The sequence below is a fragment of the Neopelma chrysocephalum genome, unplaced genomic scaffold (assembly GCF_003984885.1).
Source record: "Neopelma chrysocephalum unplaced genomic scaffold, ASM398488v2 Primary Assembly neopelma1_59, whole genome shotgun sequence".
Lineage (NCBI taxonomy): Eukaryota > Metazoa > Chordata > Aves > Passeriformes > Pipridae > Neopelma > Neopelma chrysocephalum.
Genome location: NW_020897714.1, coordinates 28,368,909 through 28,391,265, shown reverse-complemented (window position 1 = coordinate 28,391,265; position 22,357 = coordinate 28,368,909). Strand labels below are relative to the sequence as shown.

The window sequence follows — 22,357 nt, the reverse complement described above, 5'->3', positions numbered from 1 at the left end:
ATTATCCAGGAAAAAAAAGGTTTCAAATATCCCAATATTGTTTCCATACAGTGAAATATCTGATGTTCTGTGCATGTGCATCATATACAAAAATGATTCATAGTTTTGAACATTGAAAAAGTTCCCTTAGCCAAAAAGATATCTGAAAACCTCTTGAGCATCATGGCTCTGTCTGAACACTCTTAATGTGTTCAGCAAGTATGCATACACAAAAAGCCATGGAAGCTGGAATTCAAATGAAAGCAGTTTGTCAGAAAAGCTACACAAGCGTTTTGGTACTGCATCCCTTGCTTCACTGGCAACAACTACATTTCTGTGGGGATAAGAGTGGGTAAGTAGATTTGTGACATTCCATATTTATGTTTAATTTAAATTCCTTGCCCTACCACACAATTCCAAACAACATCCCAGTAAAACAATTCTAATTAAGCTAAAGACAGTGTCATAAAGATAATAGACAAAGATCTGGTTTTAGTCTGAAATCCACTAAATACTTCTTTAACAAGCAGACAGGCTTACTCTTGCTACAAAGAGTCAGTAAAGAATTATCTTCCCCCACTCCTGAGATAACCAAGGCTACACAAGACTCCTTTTTCACAGGCAGAGACAAATCTCTGGACAGATGCCTATCAGAGCAGCCATATTCATTTTCAGAATAAGAGCCTTCTGTCCAACTACCTGGCAACAGGATGTGAATAGAGGCAGGACAAGTCCATTTAAGCACCAGCCTGGAAGCACCTGAAAATTAGCTCCTTTGAGGTTCTGTTACCACTCCAACATTTTCTTAATTAACTCAGAAACCATTCAATGCCAAGATAAACTTTGCAATCAAAATTCTAATACTTGAATTGCTTACTATCTAGAGATAACGATGAGAACCTCACCAATTCCTTTTGAAGAGTGTCAGGTAGCTTTGTAATTTTTCCTCCTTAAGACCCCACCACTACAATATAAAATAATTTTTCCACAGAATGGCTATGAACCAAACACAGAAGTCAGCACTTTCAAGAGACAGCTGGGTGAAATAATCTCTTGAGAGCCCAATTCTAAGACCTCTTTTGTTGGGGATCAAAAGGTGAAAGTGTCATTAAACAGTTTAAAATCCTCAAAATATGAGAAAATTTCTAAGACAGTTTTCTTGTTATTACCACAGGGTTCTGTGCTTAGATCTTCTAGTTTCTTAGTGTGGGCCACAAAACTGAATTATTTCAAAGGAGACAGAGAGGGAAAATGAGGATTTTAACAACTCCTTGTTCCCTAATTGTTTACTAAAAATGAGGGCCAAGTATAAGCACCTGCTGCTGCAGCAATTCAGAAGTATTAGAAAGTCTTCTGTAGCCAGCAAGAATATTACAGTACAGAGTAGCACGTGTTAAAACTCAAAATTTATAATTAACTGCACCAGCATCGATACTCAACAGCCTGCAATTGTGAAAGACCAACAGATCATCCAATGAGCAGGTGCTGGAGAAATGAATCACAGTCTCAGAGTTGCAGTCCTATCTTCAAAGCTCTTAGCAGGCTGAAAAATTTATGAACAGGCATCTTCAGAATGAGTTGCAACATATCTGTCCATCAGAAACAGACATTCCCCCTTGTGATTTCACTTTGCAAGTAATAAAATCCAGACTGCATTGCAAACAAAGAACTGCAGTTCCCCCCTATACCGCACTTGCTCTTGCCCCGAGCACTCTGGCTGCAGAGGCTGAGAGGTTTTTGATGCTATTTTAATCTCTCCTATGTCTCCAACACATGTTGGATCTCACAGATCTTTCTTGTAATTTCCTATTTTAAAGTATGTTTTCTCAGATAGACCTGGTTCATACTTAGTCACCTTCTGCTGAAGGTCCCCACAACCACTTGGTTTGGCTCTACATCTGAAGAGCAAATTAATGCTCAATACCAACCACACGGAGACAGCTTGAGCACTTTCAACATACTACATTGCTGACTCAGTGCAAATGGCTCCATTTCAGAATTAGTCATACATATAAGGCTGTGAGGTGGAAACTGAAATTTGTGCCACTATGGACCCTTCTTATCTCAACTGACTTCAGTGTGCTCGTGTCTAAATAAGGGCTTCACACGAGATCTCCTGGCAGCAATCAGCTATGTAGAAATAGGAGGCTTTTCTCCAAAATTCATGTTCTTTTCAAAGACAGGCAATGGAATGGGATGGTATCGTAAGAACATGGTAAAATCTGAAGATCATAGAAGAGATTAGAGTTACCTACCAGAATTACACCCAGAATTGCATTTAAAAAATAGAGGTAAGAGTTTCCAGGCAATCCAAGGGATAACTGCCTTTTCTTATTATAAGCTACTGCCAATCCTTCCTTCCAAAGCACTTTCAAGTTTCCACTTCCCAGGAAAGGCAAACAACATTAGACATAGCACAGACCTGGCTCTGAGCTAATTAAAAAGGAATTCCCATACAATGTTTTAGATACTAAACACTAAAACAAAACTAAAAGCAGTAAAGTACTATTCTGATTATAGCTATGTTTAGATTGTTTATAGATTTTTTTGCAGTTGTTTCATTTATATACTTTATATATTTTTCTCTGGACTTTTCTTTTTCTCCTCCTTCTGAACAATCAGGACTACTATCCATAAAAGAAGCCCACACCACAAATGTTTCCCTAACTCAGCCTTTTGTATAAGAACAGTGTTTGTTGGTAGACCTATTTCACTTAAACCCTGAACATCCTGAGTCCAAATTCACGTGAAAAATCCAAAAGGTATTTAAAAAGAACAAACTGTAAATATACAAACTTCTGTATTTTAAAATATATTAGACCAAAAAAAAGATAATTTCCAAATCTAGTAAAAAATAAAATTATATATTCCATTCTATCTATATCTTTTTTCCCTCAAGGCTGATACGAAAGCAGACAGATTTTGACAAGGGCATTTGCTTTCAAAATAATAAAAAAATTCACTGTCAAGAACTGAATTTAACTACAGTTAAAATCATTTGAGCAGTATTTTCATAGATGCTTCCATCAGACTAATTACAACATATCAGTACCAAAGCTGGTTCTCCACCTCTGAACACTGAAGAGCTGCAAAGTCTGCTGCTTGTGCAAATACAGAGGCTGCTGTTCCAAGAAACATTTTCTACTTGAAAACTTCAATTCCTATTTCTCTAGAAACTTACATCATGGGAAGCAAGCAATTTCTGAGACATTAAAATTTACTTACTTAAACAGTTTGAACACAAACAAGTGAACTGAATTACATTGTACAGCATGTGCAAGTCAAACCTTCAGGGTGGGAAAGCTGTACAAAGAGTAATTATACATTTGTAAAACCAAGCCAACGCACATTGTAAGTTGAACAAATTGTTTCATATGGCATCATATGGATGCTCACATAGACTATTCACAGGCTACTATGTGGATCAAGCCTTTAGAGTTTAAAAGAAGTAAGCCTAATCCAGAAAATGTCACTTATTTTAAGGTTTCATTATCTGGAAACTCTTTGCTTGGAAATACTTCTTCAGGATAAAGACAACTCACCTGTCTCAACACCGCTTTTAGGTCCCTGCTTCACAGCTCTGAAGTGCAAAAGCTTACAGTGCCAATGGATGCAATAAAGCAAGCGTTTTTCTCCGAAGCATCTGTAACATCTTGGCTGAAGCTTCTTAAACAATTAAGCTCAAGACAGACAGTTGGCTTGAAAACTTGCAGCCCAGGTGGCTAAGATACACACCAGTTGGGCAACTGAAAACAGGGTCTTACGACAGGAATCAAATTTAAGTGGTGCTACCTAATGTATTAGTCCCATGTGTCCTGATAAAGAATTTAACAGTAGATGACCCCTAGGTAAATATAGAGCATTACCAACACATTTCTTCCAAAGACAGCTTGTAAAATTACAGAGCCAAACTCCAGGAAAGATACATACTTATGCTACAGAGCTGCCCTCTCAATCTGCCTCGCTTGCTGTGCAGCCCAAAAAGTGCAGTAACAGAGCTCAGGACGCAGTTTCCCAACATTGGCTGAGCGAGCTGTGCTCCCACTCAGGAGGAGAAAACACCCCACTGATATCCATGGTCAGTGCCTGCAGCACCCACACTGCACCCCCAACACACAACTGATTGCTCGGCTCTGAGCCCTCAGACACAGACTCTTCCATTACACTGCAGTCCAGGTTAAAACCAAAAGGTTTCATGGCATCAGACAACACTTATTTCCAGGGTATTTCCAGTTCCTGAGGAGGATACAGCTCACCTGGAAAGAGACACATTGTTCCTTAGACTAAGGTCAGTAGTTCTATTGAAGGAATCCAGCCCAGAATGAACAAGGACAAATATGATCATTTTCATACTTTCAGAAGAAGTAAAAATAGGTATCAACTGGCACATTATGCCAATTGATGGGTGATAATGCAAAGAAGTTCCGATATATGTAGCTTCTGAATAGTTTTAACCAACATTTTAGGCATTGTCACCAAATCTCAGACTGAACATTCAAATACAAAAGTGTCTTCGTAGGATTTTGACAGCAACACCCAGAGGGGCTGCAAAAGTAAGCAAGATGTCTCTTCATATCACTTCAGGGCATGAGAGCAAAATCCTCCAAATCTTTTAGAACGGAGTTACTGAAAAGAGCTAGCAACTATTGCTTCATTTGCAGATCCTTTTCTGAATAAAAACAGAAAAACTGATGCACTAAGGTGGCATTTTTTGAAGCACAACACTCCAAATACAACATGTGAAGCTCCACCCTTTGAACCACCTCAGTAACTCCAGCGGGTGTTTTCCATCCAAAGCTCCACAGCTGCAATATCCAAATTGGATCCACAAGTGATCCAGAGGGATAAGTTTACTGCTTAGAAGAAGACAAGAGGAAACAGCAAGGTAAGAGACTGGACAATACACATAATTCCCTTGACCCTCAGGATCAAAGAAAATCATCCACAACCTATATATAAGGCATTGAAAACCTAATATTGCCCCTCATCGGTAACAACTATGGAAAGCAGCTGCAGTGCCTCTCAAGTTTATGGGGAACCCACCTTCTGTCCTTAAGTTTATCCTGCATCGCTTTTTTCAGGGAAACTGGCATACTTGTCATGGAATAATCAGCTGGGTCCCTACAGTTAACTTACACAGTATCATTAGTCCTAGTCAGACATTAAATTAGAAGCCAAGTTACAAGGCTTGTAACTTGTAAACCAAGATTCCTTACCCAGTCAACCTTTTTTTGGGTTGATGCTACAGCAGGAATCATGTAGGAACACAGAACAAAAATAATGACAAGGATTTCAAAAGGAACAGGATAAAGAAATAAACCCCCTTAAACAAACAACTTAAACAATAAAAATCCCAAACAAAAACCAAAACAACAGAACCCACCACCACCAAAGTGCTATTATTTGGAGTTTCCAATTTACACCATCACCAGTCATGATTAGTATTAGATATGCTGAGTTAATGTGGACATGTGGTTGGATACAAACTGTCTCTGTGCTTCCACCAGTCAGGAACAACCAGAAATCAAACCAGCCACAGATGCTTACAAAAAAGTGAAACTAAACTGATAAAAATGGAAAGTAATTCAACTCGATTTCCCCACTAAGACAGTCAGCCCCTCTTATCTTTGGTCAATGTGCCAAAGTGCACAGCACCACGACCCTTGATCTCTGCTTGACAGAAGTCATCATTCAAGACTTAAGATATTTTGCTATCCTGGTATGTCTAACAGACTGTTCAAAACCCACAAAACACAGCTTGGCTAACTGCTGTATTTGCTATTTCTGAGAGCACACATTGATGACTCCCAGACCCTCAAACTGTAAACCTGTAACTAAACTAGAAAATGACCATTCAGATGAGGTTCCAGATGAAAGATTTCCTAGCACGTTGTCACCAAAACAAGAGATCACACGCCAATGTACGGCTGAAAAAACACCAACATGTTTCAGAATACGACCTATCCCAGACAAGTTATTTTACAGAAAGTCAGGGAACAGGAAAAACTGAAGTCTACCATGATTCTGAAGCAACATTGCAGACATTTTAACAAGTATATATATCCACAAACACCATCAATATGTCAGAGAAAAGCATGTTCTCAGTTCCCAGCATCTAGACCAACTGCATGGGTTCAAACAGAAGAGAAGTTTCAACACATGCAATTCGAAGGTCACAAAATCCTCATTAAAGGACTCCAGGACAGCTTCTGCCTCCCTAACTCCCTCTAGACTCCCCAGACCCATAGAGCTGCAAACAGTGTTACACTGGCTGCATGGGCACTGCATTATGGAATTCTGCAAGCCGGAAGAAAACCATTTCTGAAACACCACCTACCTGGAAGCAAAAGTGAGATCTATGCAGCCAAAGCAACTCAACCAGACAATGCTCTGGGGTTTTCTTTTGGCGTTTTTGGTGGGTTGTTTCGAGGCATTACTTTTTTTAAGCCCTGCAGAGACTACGAGCCACCAATGTGGTCAACTGCATTTATTATTTCTGTTGTCTACAAGTATTAACCATAGTCATTAAAAATATCTTAGCTACCCCACTGATCAAGAAAGTTTTTCAAAGCAACAGACACGACTCCTCTCAAGGTTTGAGAAACAGGTGGTTTCACTAAACTGAGGCAAATTTCCCCATTTGTTTATGGTTTTTTAGCAGTCTGTAGTTATTGCAATTTTTTATTTCCAATTCAGTTTCAGTCCTATACAGTGCAGTCTTCATTATCCAAGAAATACAATCTTGCTTTACATTAGTTTTCTGCACACAAGCTATTATAAGTTAATGACCGTGCCCATTCTCCCATTTAAGTGTTTTCCAGTCATGGACTTAGCACTCAACGTCTTTTTTATGGCACTTTGTTTCACATTATGCTCAGCAGCCCATGCAACACATTGCATTTTGCAACCAAATAGCCAATGGCCACTGGCAGACTTCCCCACTCTCTCCCCTTTCTCAATATTATTGGAAGAAATAGCCTTATTCACACATGGATGGCAGCAAAAACCCTCTGCAACCTGCAAAATCAAGTTAACCCCCTCAATTATCAGTATCAAGTAAATTTATCTCAACTCTCATTGCATTTGATTTGATCACATAGGTATCTCAGCTTTTTTGCTACAAATCCATATTGAAACAGATTGAGGATTATCATCTGGCCAAAAGACCAGGGGGTAAGTCTGGATAAATGTTCTTACCTAATGAACTACAGAAGGAAAGGAGACAGAATTTAGAGCAATCCTTTAGCCACTTTAGGAACAGCATCAGTAAAATATAGGATCAGTGGATGAAACTTTATCATCAGTATAAGAGGACTTCTGTAACACTCTAGAAAAAGAATTATAATTTCATCTGAAAAAAGAATTTGCATTTAAATGGCACCGCTTCATTCTTTCTTCTTTAAGTGAGTCTTAGACTATTTCTAACAGCCTCATAGGACAGCTTTTAGAGTAGTGCTCATGGCCCTCTAAACTAACAATCGGGTCACCAACTTGTGATCCCAGGGACTCCTGATAAACTCACAGCTGTTGGACTGAGTATTTATACATGTAACAACTGACGTATTTCCATCTGGTCTTCATGACAAGAGGATGACTATATAGAACGGCAAATCACTCCTGCTTCCAAACAAAACTCAGGGAAGAGGAAAGGGAAACTGCTGAGTTGGACTGCCCTTGACCCATGACAAACAGACAACTCAGCTGTCACTTATGTTTTGGTCATTTGAGTAGCTGCAGAAAGTATATCTGAAATGAGACACCCTATTCAGCTGAAGCTCAATCTAGTCCATGAATTTTTTTCCCTTCCTGGAAAGAAATTTGGCTTGAGAAGGGGGAAGGGAGAAGGCAAGAGTATAAGGCAAATTCCCAACAGAACACTAAGCACATTTCCATGGATAAGATTGATTTACCAGCTGGAAAATCTAAGTTTGGAAGAGGCGGTTCCAGGAGTCAAGATTTAGATGAAGGTTTTAAACATGCCCATTATTCTTTTACATAGGGTAGCTGAACACAGATACAAAATCTGCTTCATTCCAGAGTGCAGGGGTGAGTATGGTGAGACAAAAAATACAAAAATAAAAATCCTTGTTTTGCCATATGACCTATACAGGGACCAGAGGAGGATTCAGGAAGACCAAAGTTAGAAAATAAAGCAAAAACCAACACTGGTAATGACTGATACAGTGTTTTGTTGGGGGGGAGGAATGACAATACTTCCGGAACAGGTAAGAAGCAACAATTACCATTCCCACACAGGAACAAGAGAAACAAAAGATACCATTTCCCTGAATATTAATGCCAGAGAAGATAAGGACAGAAGTCAAAGGGAAAGTGGAAAATAGTTTTCTGCATCATCACCCAACTCATTCTTTCCATTCTAAATTCCAATACCAACTTCCTCACATTTCATACTCCTCTTAAGTGACAAATTATACTTAAAACATCACTTTGCTCACAGCCTGCTGCTTTTTAACTGCAGTCATCCACACCAACTTACTTAACGTGCTTATCAGTTGCGTCATTACCTCGCATTTATCAGTTATTTAAATAAAGTAGCTGCGCTCCTTCAAATCTTACAAGCTTACCCAAACCATGTGGCTTGTTGCAAGAAGTTATCAAGACCAGAAGTTGAGCAACATTCAGTTTTGGACGTGCTACAACAGTACAATCACACATCATAAGCATAGTTCGGAAATTCAGTGTTATCTTAAAACCTGCCACATTAGAAGCCACAACTGTTTTCTGACAGAGGTCAAACCACTGTAGAACTGCAACACAGCAAACCTTCAGTTAAACAATTCAGAACACCAACCAGCAATTTGCAGTAATACTAAATAACAGAGGCCAACACAAAAAGAATTTTGGGAATTATTTTGCTGATGTTGAAAGTACAGCCAGCTCCTTTAGCACAGCTGATCCTGGCTTACTTCCTTTGGTTAGCCTGACCTAATCTAAAAGCTACTTAAGCTTTCTTCTCAAAACTGAACCATTTCTTTGCTTCACCATTGTGCACTAGTCGTAGTTTTCTCACGTGAAAAAAGGATTTCCAGAGTTCTTATAGATTCTTCCCAATGAGTTTATCAGCCATTTCCAATTAAAAGCCCTATCACTCCTCCGGTTTAGAATCTAAGGATGCTTTCTCCCAGAAGCCAAGGAATAACAGGATTTTACAGTACAGGTTTATCAAGCAGAAGCCATTTATATCTTGGGTACACTGGGAGTTTTCCCAAAATCTCTATATTTGGAGCAGTGAGAATCTACAAAGTTTTTCTCACTCTTGTTCAACTCCACACTTTAGACCTATTCAACTGTATATCTTAGAAAACCGATCTAGAAAACCTTCTGGAACAGTTAATCATCTACCACTAACTAGGCCACAGATGCTGGTTTGGGACTGATGTCTCTCCAGTTCCAAAAAAACGCTTTCAAACACCTAAATTATGGCCACAAAGTTTTACAAAGATGAAATGTGCAGGTTTGCAATCTATTACAAAATACTAAAAAACCCACAACAAAATGCTCGTCATTACTGGCTGCTGCCCTTCTGCAGCTCAAAGTCTGAATACATACATAAAATGACTTTATATGTTCATGAATATTACACAATTATTTAATCTGCAAGTCTGTAAAAAAAAGAAATTGAGGCATATCAACAGTAGGTAATTATTCAGTGAGTTATTACTAATCTACGAATACAAAGGAAGGTGTTTCAGCAAAAACCAGTGAAGAAACCCACAAATATTAATACAAGTATTATATTAATGATACTTTCATGAACTAGTTGTTCACAGCAATCAATTCACTGTTTTAAACTGGCCTGGTCCTAAAACTTTAAAATGTTATATATATATTAAGAAACAAGGTTTTTTGCTATTCCTCATCTTGTCTTTTAAATGCCTTTTCAACTCTCAAAGTTCCTTAGAAGAAGCTACTTAAGTCAAAAATAGGAACAGATTCGAGAGTCTCCAACACCAATAAATCAAACATCAACTCTGCTAAGTTTTCTGGGATTCACCCAAATTTGAGAAGTAAGATTCATACTGGGAGGAAGAAAAACATTTTTATTGAACCATAGTCCTAAGATATAGACAAGGTAACTGGCCATTTTTCCTATTTGGAGTAAGTGTTATCATCTGCATTTAGTCATGTTCAGCTGCATTGAAATGCTTGAAGGAAACTTGAGTATTAAAAGACAGCTTATGACACATCTTCAGGCATAGGACACGTGCAGTACACTCAGGTACTACATTTATGTCTTCAGCAGCACCCTAGAGCTCTTCACCTTTTTTTTTTGTTCCCAAGGGTAAATACTGAACCTCTCAGATATGTTCAGGCTTGTACAATAAGATCAGCAGAAGAAATCCTACCATCACCTTAACTGGCTCAGTTGCCATCAAGAGGCAAAAAATTTCAAATTCAAGCGCCCTGTGTAATTCACCACCACCCCCCACCTGGCACAGATAACCTAAAATGCATTTCTGCTTTTGAGTCTGCAGAAAGAAGCTCAAGATGCACATAAAGGAAGTAGAAAAAGCCACAGGAAAAAAAAATCTAAAACTAAAGTCTTATTTTTGTATCAGACATTTCTGCAGTTTTGCCACTTTTAGCACACTGTTCCTGGCAAACCTAACAACCCACTAAGCCCCAAACGATTCTAAATGCAAACAAAAAACATGCCCTCAAAGAGCATTCTACATACTGTCAATCTCTACTTGTCTACATCCAGAGAGAGCAATATTAAAAAAAAAAAAAAATCACTTTTCAGACAGTATTTCTTACTGAAGGACACTTATCTGAACAGACTGCTTCAAGAACTCTCCAATTCAAGTTGTCTCACTCACCACATTTTTTCTTTAAGGAGGACTCATAGACTGAGTCCAAATCAGCTATAACAAAAGAGAGCACATAAACTTAGCATCTTGCATTTTATAGACAGACAATCTACATTTCCCAAATGAAAGCATACCATAAGCAGCTGAATAAAGAACGAGACAAACCAAATATAGTTCTATGTTGGAAAATATTTGTAAGAATAAAAGTCTCATTTAAAAGGAGCAGATTTGAAAACAGACATGGTAACATTTTGCAATACTTAAGCAAAACCTGCTAACAGTTCAGAAATTGCCATTAACAGATGCATATTACATAACTGTACACAGATTTGCAGATCCTTAAGATAATCAGCCTGGATATGCTGAAGCTTTTAATAGCAATATTTGTGGGTTATTGTTTGCATATCATTAGTCTATCCCAGGACAGAAGCGGTCAAAAAAACATTCAGACAGGGGTCATGAACTTGCCAGCAACAATCAGCAAAGAAGAAACAAGTCACAGATTACCCTAAGAGAGGAAAATGTCCAAGGAAAACTGGGTAACCCCATCAGTTGGATAGTTTTAAACTATCATAAGACTCTACTAACTGGCCAAAACCAGACAAAATGCACATAACTGTTGGGATCAGCTTTGTCCTTTCATTTAGTTCAGCATAGCTGTTTGAGATTTGCCCCAGTTACATACAAAGAGATCAGAACTCCTTTTCAAAATCTTTTAAATGGTGGCAATAAACTCACAATCACATAAGTGGGGTTTTCCATTTCTAGTTTCCTGCTTTCTGTGGCTAGTCCCAAATCTGCTATCAGAACTATCTTCAACTACTGATGCAATGAAACTAGAAATGACTGAAACATGCAGATGAAAAGGATGATCTAGAACAGCCAAACAGAAACAACAGAGCTTCTACCTCACATAAGAGATCTAATAAAGCTCATTTTCCATGCCATCTGCTATCTTACTAAAGCAGAAAAGCAGAAGTTCAGTGGATAGCTATTGAAAGGTTCTACCAATGACTGCTTATTTAACAAAGGCAATAGGATCAGAACCACTCCGGACTATGGTTCAAAATCTGACTTGTGGATGCTATCAGAGTGGCCAAAGCTTCTTCTGTGTTTTGATCTTCCTCGTAACATGCTAGAAGGAGTCCTGCCAACCACCTGTGAAATTAGACAACTTGAAATGCACCACAGTGATCCTGTCCTGAGAACAGACACTTCAGAGAATTGCTGTCTGTAGATCGCTGATATCATTGCCAACAGATGAACCAGATCACTTCAGAGAATCATGTTCTCAGGCACACAGAGTACCAAAAACAAAAATAAAAAAAAAAATGGCATCCTCTCATTAAAACACATTCATTCCAGTGTCTTTGACATATCACTTTGAAAACTCATGGACATTTTAGTTACAAGGTAGACAGCCACCAACATACAACATACTTTCTGGAGGATTTCTAGATTCTAAGTATACAGGCAGCACTCCCAAAGGTTCTGCTTAGACCAAAAAGGACAAACACAAACTTAGCAGTTTGTCCCTCTGAGTGATTTAGAATGAGTTATCCTCATCAAAACTGCTTACTGTTTTAGATACATATTAATACTTACATAGCTTGTGGAAGGCTATGATATTCTAACACCACCAGTTCCAATTTTTATCAGGCTGCAGTTTCCTTTGCCGAAAAATAAACTGAGAGCATGTTAAGTTGCTTGTGATTCAGGCAAAGTAACACAGTGCTGCTTGGAATCCCCCAGGCAAATCTGGAAGTGCTTCAGAATAATCTGGGTATGTGCAATGCACCTGCCACCACCAGATGAAAATGACAACCGAGATGAAGTTCAGAAGTATGTTTGAGAACTGAATCTGAATTCTGGTCACTGCATTCCATCCCAGTTATTTTATTCTGGCTTATTAGAAAAGATCTGGCAACATCTGTGATGATCTCACTGCATGGATCTCCTTTTGGGTCAAGAGGACTGCATAGCACAGAACATTATTAACACAAAGTTTATCCTCTGCAGCATGGAGTTAAGGAATGTTATCCAGGTTGTGCCCACAAGACAAGAAGTGAACAAGCTCCCTCTCTCAAAGATGACCTCAAGTGAGGCACAGATTCAATCCTAGTCACTTCTTCCCTTCCCCCAGCTCTCCCAAGTGGAATGAAGGCAACCAAAACCACACATTGAGAAATGCTGGTATGACAATTTGCAAATATATTTGAGGAAGCTGGAAATAGGGTAGAAAGAAGGATATGTGTGGTACCTTGACCATAAAATACTCCAACACTCTTTAAGTAAGATTAAGTACATACCCCAAATGATTGTCACAGTAAGCTATATGACAGTCCTAGGGGCTGTAAGCAGCTTCCACAAAAATACTTAAGAAGTCAGTATAAAATCTGAGTCTCATTCATCTGGGCACAAATTTATACACTAGACTTGAAAAGATTTGCAGATGGTTCATGTTAGATAAAAGCCTTCAACTACTCCAAGAAATCGATTTTCAGCACTACAAATCCTCCTATTTAGAAGAGAAATTGTTTCAAGTATACTGGAAGAGTGTTTTTCCAGACGTGGTGTACACACATCGTGATCAAGTTTAAACCATGGTATCATTATCTGAAGTTTTAAGAGTCAAAAACAGTAACTTTCTACCATCTGCAAGTAAAAAAAAAAAGAAAAAAAACCCACACAAACACATGCTCTGCCAAGAGAAAGTCCTCTGCCCAGCTGCAGGAGCACTGCAAACTTACATGGTATTTATTATCTTCCTTATAACTCAAATGCTACATCCATTATGTAGACTAAGACAAAGTTGAAAATGTGAACTTAAAGGCTAAAACTGAAAAATACTCAACTTTCATTTCAAGTCAACCCTGATTTGAAAGAACAAATTAGTAATCTCGAAAAAAAGGTTGGTAATCTTTACAGGAAATGAGAGTTTCTGAGGAGATGCATGACAGGAAGCATCAAGGCTGCCACTGCTTCGCACAAATTCTGTCACATGCAGTAAGGAGAACCTGGGTGTCAGTCAGAGCTGGGATGTTCAATGAGCTGCTCTATGAAACAAAGCCAACAATGACAAAATAAGAAATAGAACATGTGGCCCAGAGGGATGTTGCTAACCAAAAAGCATTGAAACTGCACTGTACCATGCGCTGCATCCATGGAGACTACCACAGATCTATTACTGCTTGTTTTATTTATTACTCTGCTAGACAGCTCTCAAAGGACTCCATACAGGATGTCTCCAGGGAGCTTTTATCAGGTGGGTTTTTTTTTTCCTCTTTCAAAAAAAGATCACAGTCCTGGTACTTTTCCTTAACTCTCAAAAGTTTAGTTACAAAGCTAAGTGTTTTAAAGCACAACAGCCCAAAACAAATCTCATTTCAGAGATTTAATTCTGCACCTCTCAAACCCACACAAACTGACAAATAAGAGCCTGTTTATTCCCATAAAAAATGCTGCATTTTCAGAATGTACTTATCCGATTATCTTTATTGCCTCACAACCAGCCAGTTACAAATTGAACCACGGCCATCTCCAAAAGTGATATCCCTTTGAGGTAAGATTATTTTCCTAAGTAGAGGTCTCCTAACAGCTGCAGCTCCAGAATGTACTTTAAAGCTCCCTTCTCTCTTTCAGGGTCACCTTTGTCAAATCTGAGGGAGCCTGACTACTGTTTATACTTCTGCAGGTAATTAGTCTGGCTCCTTTCCCATGTCATTTATCAAGTTGTCAATTGTATCAATTACAGCAGAAACACTCAGGAATATGGCTGGGGTTTGTTCTTTAGCCAAAGGAGAAACTTTCACATCAGAGATTTGAAGCCCCTAAGTACCAGTAACTTGTTCTACCCTATGACATAGAAAACTAATGAAAATTAAGATCTTACTGCACCAAATTTCAAGCTTCCTGTGTGCACACACCTCAAGACACTTGGAAATCCAGTGTAACCTGAAAGTGCTATAAACCCATTGTACACTTATGGTTTTACAGCTTTTTACTATCAGTATTTTGGATATGTAGAGCTGAAAACAGACGAAGAGCTAATAAGGACAGCAGGATGTTCACAGATTGTCACATATCTTGATTAATCTACTTTTGTGACAATTATGCATCTGACCCAGGAGCAGTCATGAACAGGAGGCACACTGCTGCTGTAGCCACACGTAATTATGCTCACAGACTAGTAAAGTATTAAAAACACTGATGTGAAGTACCGGGTAGGCATGGGAGCCACCATACCACATTAGACGTGATCTCCCAGTAGAAGTCTTACAAAAAGTATTTTTAAATATTCAGAACTAAACCAGAGTCAGAGTTTTCAAAGAAGGCATAGTTGTTTCTGGATGGTGACTATTTCTCCAGAACTAGCAGAATAGTGCTTTTGCCAATAGCACTTGACAATGAATTCCAGGTCCATACTCCTTAGCTTCCTCTCACTGCAGAAAGGTCTTGATCTGGTTTTCCATTTTGCCTTAATGTAGCTACATAATTGTGCATCAGAGCCAGCATCTCTGCAGTTGAGCCTCCTAGTGAGCAATATACAACCAGCTTTTAAAAAAAAGACACTACAGGATGCCACAGTTATGCGATACAAGACCTTTTTTGGTTGTCAGACTTGAACATGCAGCTTCTGAAACATTCTCAGCTCAGCCAGTCCAGAAAGCAAAGAGAATTTTAAGAATTAAACATCGACTTCAGCAAGCTGATATTTATCATGGTGAGCCTGCAGTGCAGTCTATACTCCAGAGTATAGAAACTACATTCCATTGTTGTCTGCTGACCTAAAAATCACTATTAAATATAGCTTTAAGTCTACAAGATAAAGATAGGCATAGTAAAATCTGAAGTGTCACTAAAAGAAGATATACACCATATCCAAGCAACTTCCTGCACTGTGAATTTTAATTTAACATTGTTAGACTCAGACAAATTCTGACAGATGGAAATATTATTTAGTACCTCACTGCTTCCTGTAACAAAGTGACAACCAGTGGCATTATCATTTTACCAGAGTGCACTACAGAATCTCATGGTTCACATTCAGTTATGGCATTATGCTTGTTCTCAACTCATTTTTCAGTGCTACTGCCTATGTGAAGAAAAATCCATTTGTAAGCTGAAGTGCTTGTACACCACACTTGGTCTGTAGTTAAACATCTGCAACAGACTTGCACACATGTAACCCTACACCAATTTACTACTCAGATGATTTATAACTAAAGGCAGCCAAATTCATACTCAGCTTCCCCTCCAAGTAGGAACCAGTACAAACACTTCTTGCGCCACTTCCACCCATCCAACACATTTCTTACTCCCAGAAGCTCTATGTTGCTTAGGGAGAGCCCTCAAGCTCCTTTTCTCCTTCAGCAGCTCACGTGTTAAGCACAATAACCTGACTGCCACTGCACTGAAGCCAGAGTAAGAATGGCAAAGCAACATATCAGCAAGGCAACACATTTGTGAATTGTATCTGCTGACTGACAAACTCACCCTTTCTGTGAAAGGACACAAAGCACAGGAGGGACACAGCACATACCAGACAAGCAGTGCTGTTCTCCAATGTACACAGTTTACCAAGAATGGATTTCCAACCAACGCAAATATCTTTCTAATAACAGTTGATAAATCGTGCTGCCTTTAAGGGAACACACTGTCCAAATGAAAGAAGATAAGCCTTCAAATGCCTGACAAACATACAGTTCAAAGAAGAGCCCAATTTACCTCCACATCACCAAGCACATGTTCATATTAGAAAAGTTACTAATCTGAATGACATAGCCCAGAATAATAATTCTAGATACAAGATTCTGCAGTCCAGCAAGTGACTGTACTCTTCTCTAAATCAGACGTTAAATGACAATCTTGATGTACAACCAACTCACACAGGGCCTCAGAGGGATGACACAGTAGCACTAAGATCTGGCTTTTACAGTCAACTATGTGACTCTTGCTACTTTTGGCATAAGAGTATTGCTTTGCATAGATAAACAATGCAACAGGGCAGGCATCAAATTTTAGCCACAATGTTGCCTGAACTGTGCAGAGGTGATGAAGGACTCACTGTTCAAAAGTGATCCAGAAAGACTAACCAGTAACACAATTGTACAGGAAGAGTTATTTTACATTAAAATAGAAAACAGCAGTAGTTACCACTTTTGCCAACATCTATCTATTTAAAGACCATTTAAGCAGTAACCCTACCTACTATTTCACTCAATTTATGAGATGTGCTAATGACAACAGTAGGAGGCACACTTGACTCAGAATAACTAGAGTTGAGATGAATACATACAAGGGGAATAAAAGTATTTGAAGGCTGGCACTACACTAACAATCTCCTTGCAGCAACTGAAGCTGAGCACTGGCATGGAGCAGCTGCTGCTGAGCTCTTCACAGCCCCACTGAACTCACAGCAGGGCAAATAAATCACATTTAAAATACCTACACCCAATATTTCAAATAGGTTCTTCTACCATTTGCTTCATATAGACAGGTCATGAAGTAAACTGGTATAGTCCATCAGTCACATCTATGTTGGGCTTTTGTTACATTCAGCAAACTTGACCCATCTTCCACAGATCAAGAAAAACTAGAGTCTTGGCCAGGACCTTGGCTTGCTGAAGATACTTAGAGCACTATTTGGTGACCCAGTGAATTTCAGCTCTTCCTCCTGTTTCTTGCACAGTTCCATGCATCAAGCAGAAGGGGAATTACAAGGCAATCCAAGAGCCTTAAGGATATAGAGCAACATTCCCCAGAGTATCACCAACAACTTGGGAACACAAGCTGCATTTCACACACAGCCTCCAAACTTCCTCTGAAAGGAAGCAGATTGATAGAATCAGGTTTTAGTCTTTATTCATATAGAGCACATATATAGAAATGAGGTATAGTTGCATTATTCAGCATTAAAAAGTCATTCTGCCAGAGACTATCACAAAATCTTCAGTAGAGGTGTTTAGAAGACTCTAGGGAGGTGGGACACCCCAGATGCCTATGCTTGCTGGCATGAACACAGAGAAGAAAAGCTCTGCTATTGCTGAGGAACATTCTTTCAGAACAATTAAAAGTAACCATCAGTTAGTTATGGTTACAGTAATACAGCATGGAAGAAAATCATTCACATTTCCCTAATAAAATAACTATGCTTTGAAGGTTCACCAATCCTCAACCCATGGAATTCCGGAAAACCAATAACATTGGAGTTCATCTTTGTGAACGCAGATTGTCTTTAGATACAAATCATGCATAACAAATATCAACCTGTCAACAATTGTATTTTCCTAGAGAAAGAGGAGGATATACCCACCATACCAATAAATACCAAATTCCTTCTTTTCTTTCTAGACACAAACAATAAGACTTAAGCTCAAAGTATTCTACTAGCTGTAGAATCAAGCTCCTTCAGCAAATACTTTAACAGCTAAAAATTTACATTGGTTTCTCAAACTTGTCACTTTGTACTGAGTCTCCTTATGAGAGGGAAGCTACAGACTTTGGAATAATTTAACCCACAAGGCACTCCTGTAATGAATGCAGTTAACCTCTGAGCAAAACATCAAGTATTTTCTCCCTTACAAATATTTTCATTCATGCTTTTTGTAACCTGTCATTTTCAATACTACTCCAGAAATTCTTCAATCAGTTGAAAGCCCAGCAACATGCCCTTTATAAATGAGCTTCTTTATTAAATTCCTACAAAGAAGGTACTTCTTCACACAGTTTGTCCACATGGTACCCATGATGATTAAGCCACTTCAACAGAGGTAACATTAGTGAGAAACAACTGATGCCAAGCTGACATTAGTTTCTGATAAGTAAGTAAAGTGTGAAGATAAAAACGGTTTTCAGGGGTTAAAGTCAGAGAACTCGAAAATTGCAAAGATTAAAATTACCCTCACAGTTCAAACTGCACAAGTAAAGCTTCAGTAGAGCCCAACACTTGATCATTTCACTTTTAATTTAAAATTAATGCTCAAACACACCACCACAGCAAGTACTTAGCTAGCATGGAAGAGTAGGGCACGCTTAAGGGTCACAAAGAAAACCTTCTTCCACAGTCAGTAAGCACAGAATAATGGCAATAATATTATGAACCAAGATATTGGTAGAACACTTGAGCAAAGGCAAATATGAATACAAATCAAGAAATCTCTTAATTCCCTCAGCTTGACTGGAACCAATTTAAAATTGCTTTTGAGAAAGTTTTGGTGCAGTTACTCCAATCAACAATTTGTGAGCAGCTAACTGCCTAAAAACCCTACAAAGACTTTTAGGACTTTGACCCAATGCTCTTTTGTCTGTCCTAAATTGGATGGAAACACAAACAATAATAAAGATGAAGGACACGAGTGTCTCTATGAATTGCACCAAAACCCAACACCAAGAAACAAGCACTAACCTTTTAACTTAATGCTGAGGCTTTGAAAACAAACTACTACACCAGGTATTTGCTCCTGGTACTCCCAAGCTCTTCTCACTTCTTTTAAGGTTGTTGCACAGCAACCTGCGTCTCAGTTATACAAGCTCTGACTCGAATGGAACTAAGGCTGTTCTTGCCATCGTTAGACTGGACTCCTACTGAACTCTGGCTCTGCTCAGGCTAGAAACCTGGTAACAGAGTAGTGTGTTAGTCCAGTCTAACCCACCAGTCATTTGGAAAGTTTAAACTTCAGGGGGTCTTCTAGAGCTTCAGAAAGAAGAGAATTTCTTTCTTTCCTTGTGCCTATTAACAAGTATGAACCTTAGAACTTGGAATGAAAAAAATCCAGCTTTGCAAAACTAAATGGTGTGAGACACTACATGACTTGTGTATATTCTAGAGTTACCTCCTCCAGGAATCCACTGCCACAACACATGAAATGTCTGTGAAATTAACATTTTAGTATTTTTTCCTGAAGAAAAAACACCCAAACAAATTCTGAAAAACTAGGTGTAGCTCAAGCTGACATTTACATCCACGTTTTCCCCTCAGCCTCCCTGAAGCTGTACACAAGTATTTTTACAATCCTCCAAGCTACCTTTTGGAGGCGTAAAATGCAAGACGCTGTACGAAACACAACTGTGGTACATTTTGTGATGATAAACCTGAAACACTCTTCGGAGAGCACAGTATTTAAAATAATTAAAAGGTAAACTGACTCCAAGGAAAGGCTGCGCCCTTCTTCCAAAGGACTGCCCCAGGTAAAGTCTGCAGCTCCTTCTGAATTAAGCAACCTCAAGCTGGTGGGTTTTACCTCCTTCAAGCACAGAGCCTAGCACCTGGGAGAGTGACTGTGCACCGGTAATTCACAATTTTTATTTGTTTATTTTACCTGTAGCTCGCACCAGGCAACTTCCACGGTGGTTTCCGTATCCAGTCCTTTATACACAGTTTTGAAAGAGCCTCTTCCAATCTCGATGTCAAACTTCAGGAAGCGGCCATCCGGGGAGATGCCCACTGCCTTGGTCTCAAGCTCTTCGATGTCTTCCTGCTGTGCTCTCCGCTCCTCAAATTCCCGGGAGGCAGCTGACAGGCTGCCAGCGGCACTGGTAGGGGGTAGCGCAGTTGCCTCGTCCCCCTCCTCCTCCTCCTTGGGCAGCAGCGGGGCGGCATCCTTGGCAGCTGGGGGCTCCTCAGCAGCCTGTCCTTCTTCCAGGGGGAGCGGGGCGGGTGGCGGCGGCTGCTGCAGCAGCGAGGGGGCTTGGGCGGCGCTGACAGCGGTGCAAGGGGTCGGGCCGGCACCCTCGGGAGGGGACACCAAGGGAGCTGCGCTGCCTCCCGAGACCGGGGCCGAGGACGCTGCGGGCTGCAAGCTGGGCAGCTCCAAGGCCGTGGCGTTGGAGTCGCAGATCACGCTCCGGCGGAAGAAGCGGTGCTCGGTGGCGGCCGCCCCCCGGCTGTCCTTGTCCATGGTGTGGCGGCGGCGCCGATACTCCTCACTGCGGCCGCCGTTCCCCGGCCCGCCGTCCGACCCGCCGGCACCGGCGGCTCCGTGGTCGGCGGCTCCCAGCTTCTCCCCGACGGAGCTGTCCGAGCTGGAGCCGTTCTTGGGCGGCGGCGGCGGGGGCACCAGGAAGCGCGGGGCCGGGGCGCCGCTGCCCGGGGCGCTCCCCGACATGGTGCCCCGGGGGAGCGCGGCTGTGGCGAGGCGGCGGCGGCGGGAGGCGAGGGGAGGGCCGGTCACTGAGCGGGGAGCGCGCCCGGCCGCGGCTGCCGTTGCAGCTGCAACTGAGGAGGGTCCCAAGGGCTCCTCGCGGCGGAGCTGGGAGGCTGGGCCGGCGGGGTGGATCCCCGGTCAGCGTCTGCATCCATCCTGCAGCGGGGAGCCGGGCAGCGGGGCCGACATGGAGCACCGGGAGCCGACACGGGGCGCTGGGATGGAGCGGGGGGCGGCGAGGGGAGGGAAACCCCGACCACTCGGGGGGGGAGGGCCCCCGAGCGGGGAGACGCCGGCGCCTCGCCCGACTGCGGTTACCCCCAGCGATGGAGAGAGAGAGAGAGAGAGCCGGGCCGGTGCGGGGCGGGGAGGGAAAGGGGCCGGGAGCCGAGGAGGGAGCGGGGCGCAGGCCCCGCACACCAAGGAAGCCGCCGCGCTCAGTCACTCGCAGCGAGCGGGAGAGGCCCGGGCAGGCCCAGGACAGGGAAAGGGGTCCCGGGGGCTCAGCCCCGCCTCACCGGGGCGCCCATGGCGGCCGCGGCCTCTCCACCGCCCGGCAGGCGCAGCCACCGCCCGCGCGGCCGGGCCGCGCTCCCTCCAACAGCCGCGGCCGCCGCGCGCGGAGCCGGAAACCCTCCTCCTCCTCCTGCTGCTGCTGCTTCTGCTGCTGCCGCCGCCGCTCCTTCTCCTTCTGCCGCTGCTGCCCGCGGCCCGCAGCCGCCGCGCACCGAGGGCCGCCGAGCCAAGTCCGGGTAGCGCCCGGCGGGCAGGACCGAGCGCGGCCGCCCCGGCGACGCCTCCGCGCTAAATGGCGACGGGCGGGAGCCCGAAACCGACACACGGCACAGGGGGGAGGAGGGGCCGCGCCGCCGGCCACGCCCCCGCCCGCACCCGGCCAGCGCGCCGTGCCCTCCCCCCCCGCCGCCGCGGGGAGGTGGCCGCGCCCGCCGCGCGCGGGGGCACCACGGGAGTTGTAGTTTTCCAGGGGCCCGGCCGGGCCGGGGGAGCCGCCCGTGGATTCACCGCGGGTTGAGAGGGAGAGAGGAAGGGAGGGAGGGAGAGAGGGAGGGAGGGAAGAAAGAGGATCCCGGCGTGGGGCTAGGGCCAAGGGGCCGATGTGGTGTAGGCGAGCAAGGGTCGGCGGGTCAAAAGGCACCGAGTCTGCTCATGGTGCTTGTTTCTTCAGGTCTTTCATTGCACCGACACGTTAAATACTTTAAATATTTGTATTTATCTAAATATTACATATAAACAGATAAATATTGTTCACGGAATCACAGAATGACCTGAGTTGGAAGGGACCCACAAGGAACATCAAAGATCACCTCCTGTCCCTGCACAGGACCATCCCCAACAATCCCACCATGTGCCCGACAGAATCGTCCAAATGCTCCTTGAACT

General features: G+C 42.0%; 1 protein-coding gene across 10 annotated transcripts in view; it reads right to left on the bottom strand.

Moving 5' to 3' along the window:
- The window catches only part of WNK1 (WNK lysine deficient protein kinase 1), a 102,238-nt gene extending 80,659 nt beyond the window's left edge, over positions 1–21,579 (bottom strand). For 5 of the 10 annotated variants that reach the window (XM_027680674.1, XM_027680679.1, XM_027680677.1 and 2 more), the window contains exon 1: positions 20,132–21,578. In XM_027680674.1, the coding sequence (XP_027536475.1) occupies positions 20,132–20,917 (786 nt within the window). In that variant the 5' untranslated portion in view covers positions 20,918–21,578. Of the gene's footprint in view, positions 1–20,131 lie in introns of all 10 variants that reach the window. The other 5 variants (XM_027680678.1, XM_027680675.1, XM_027680682.1 and 2 more) reach the window with 3 other exon arrangements.
- Positions 21,580–22,357: the final 778 nt, after the last annotated feature.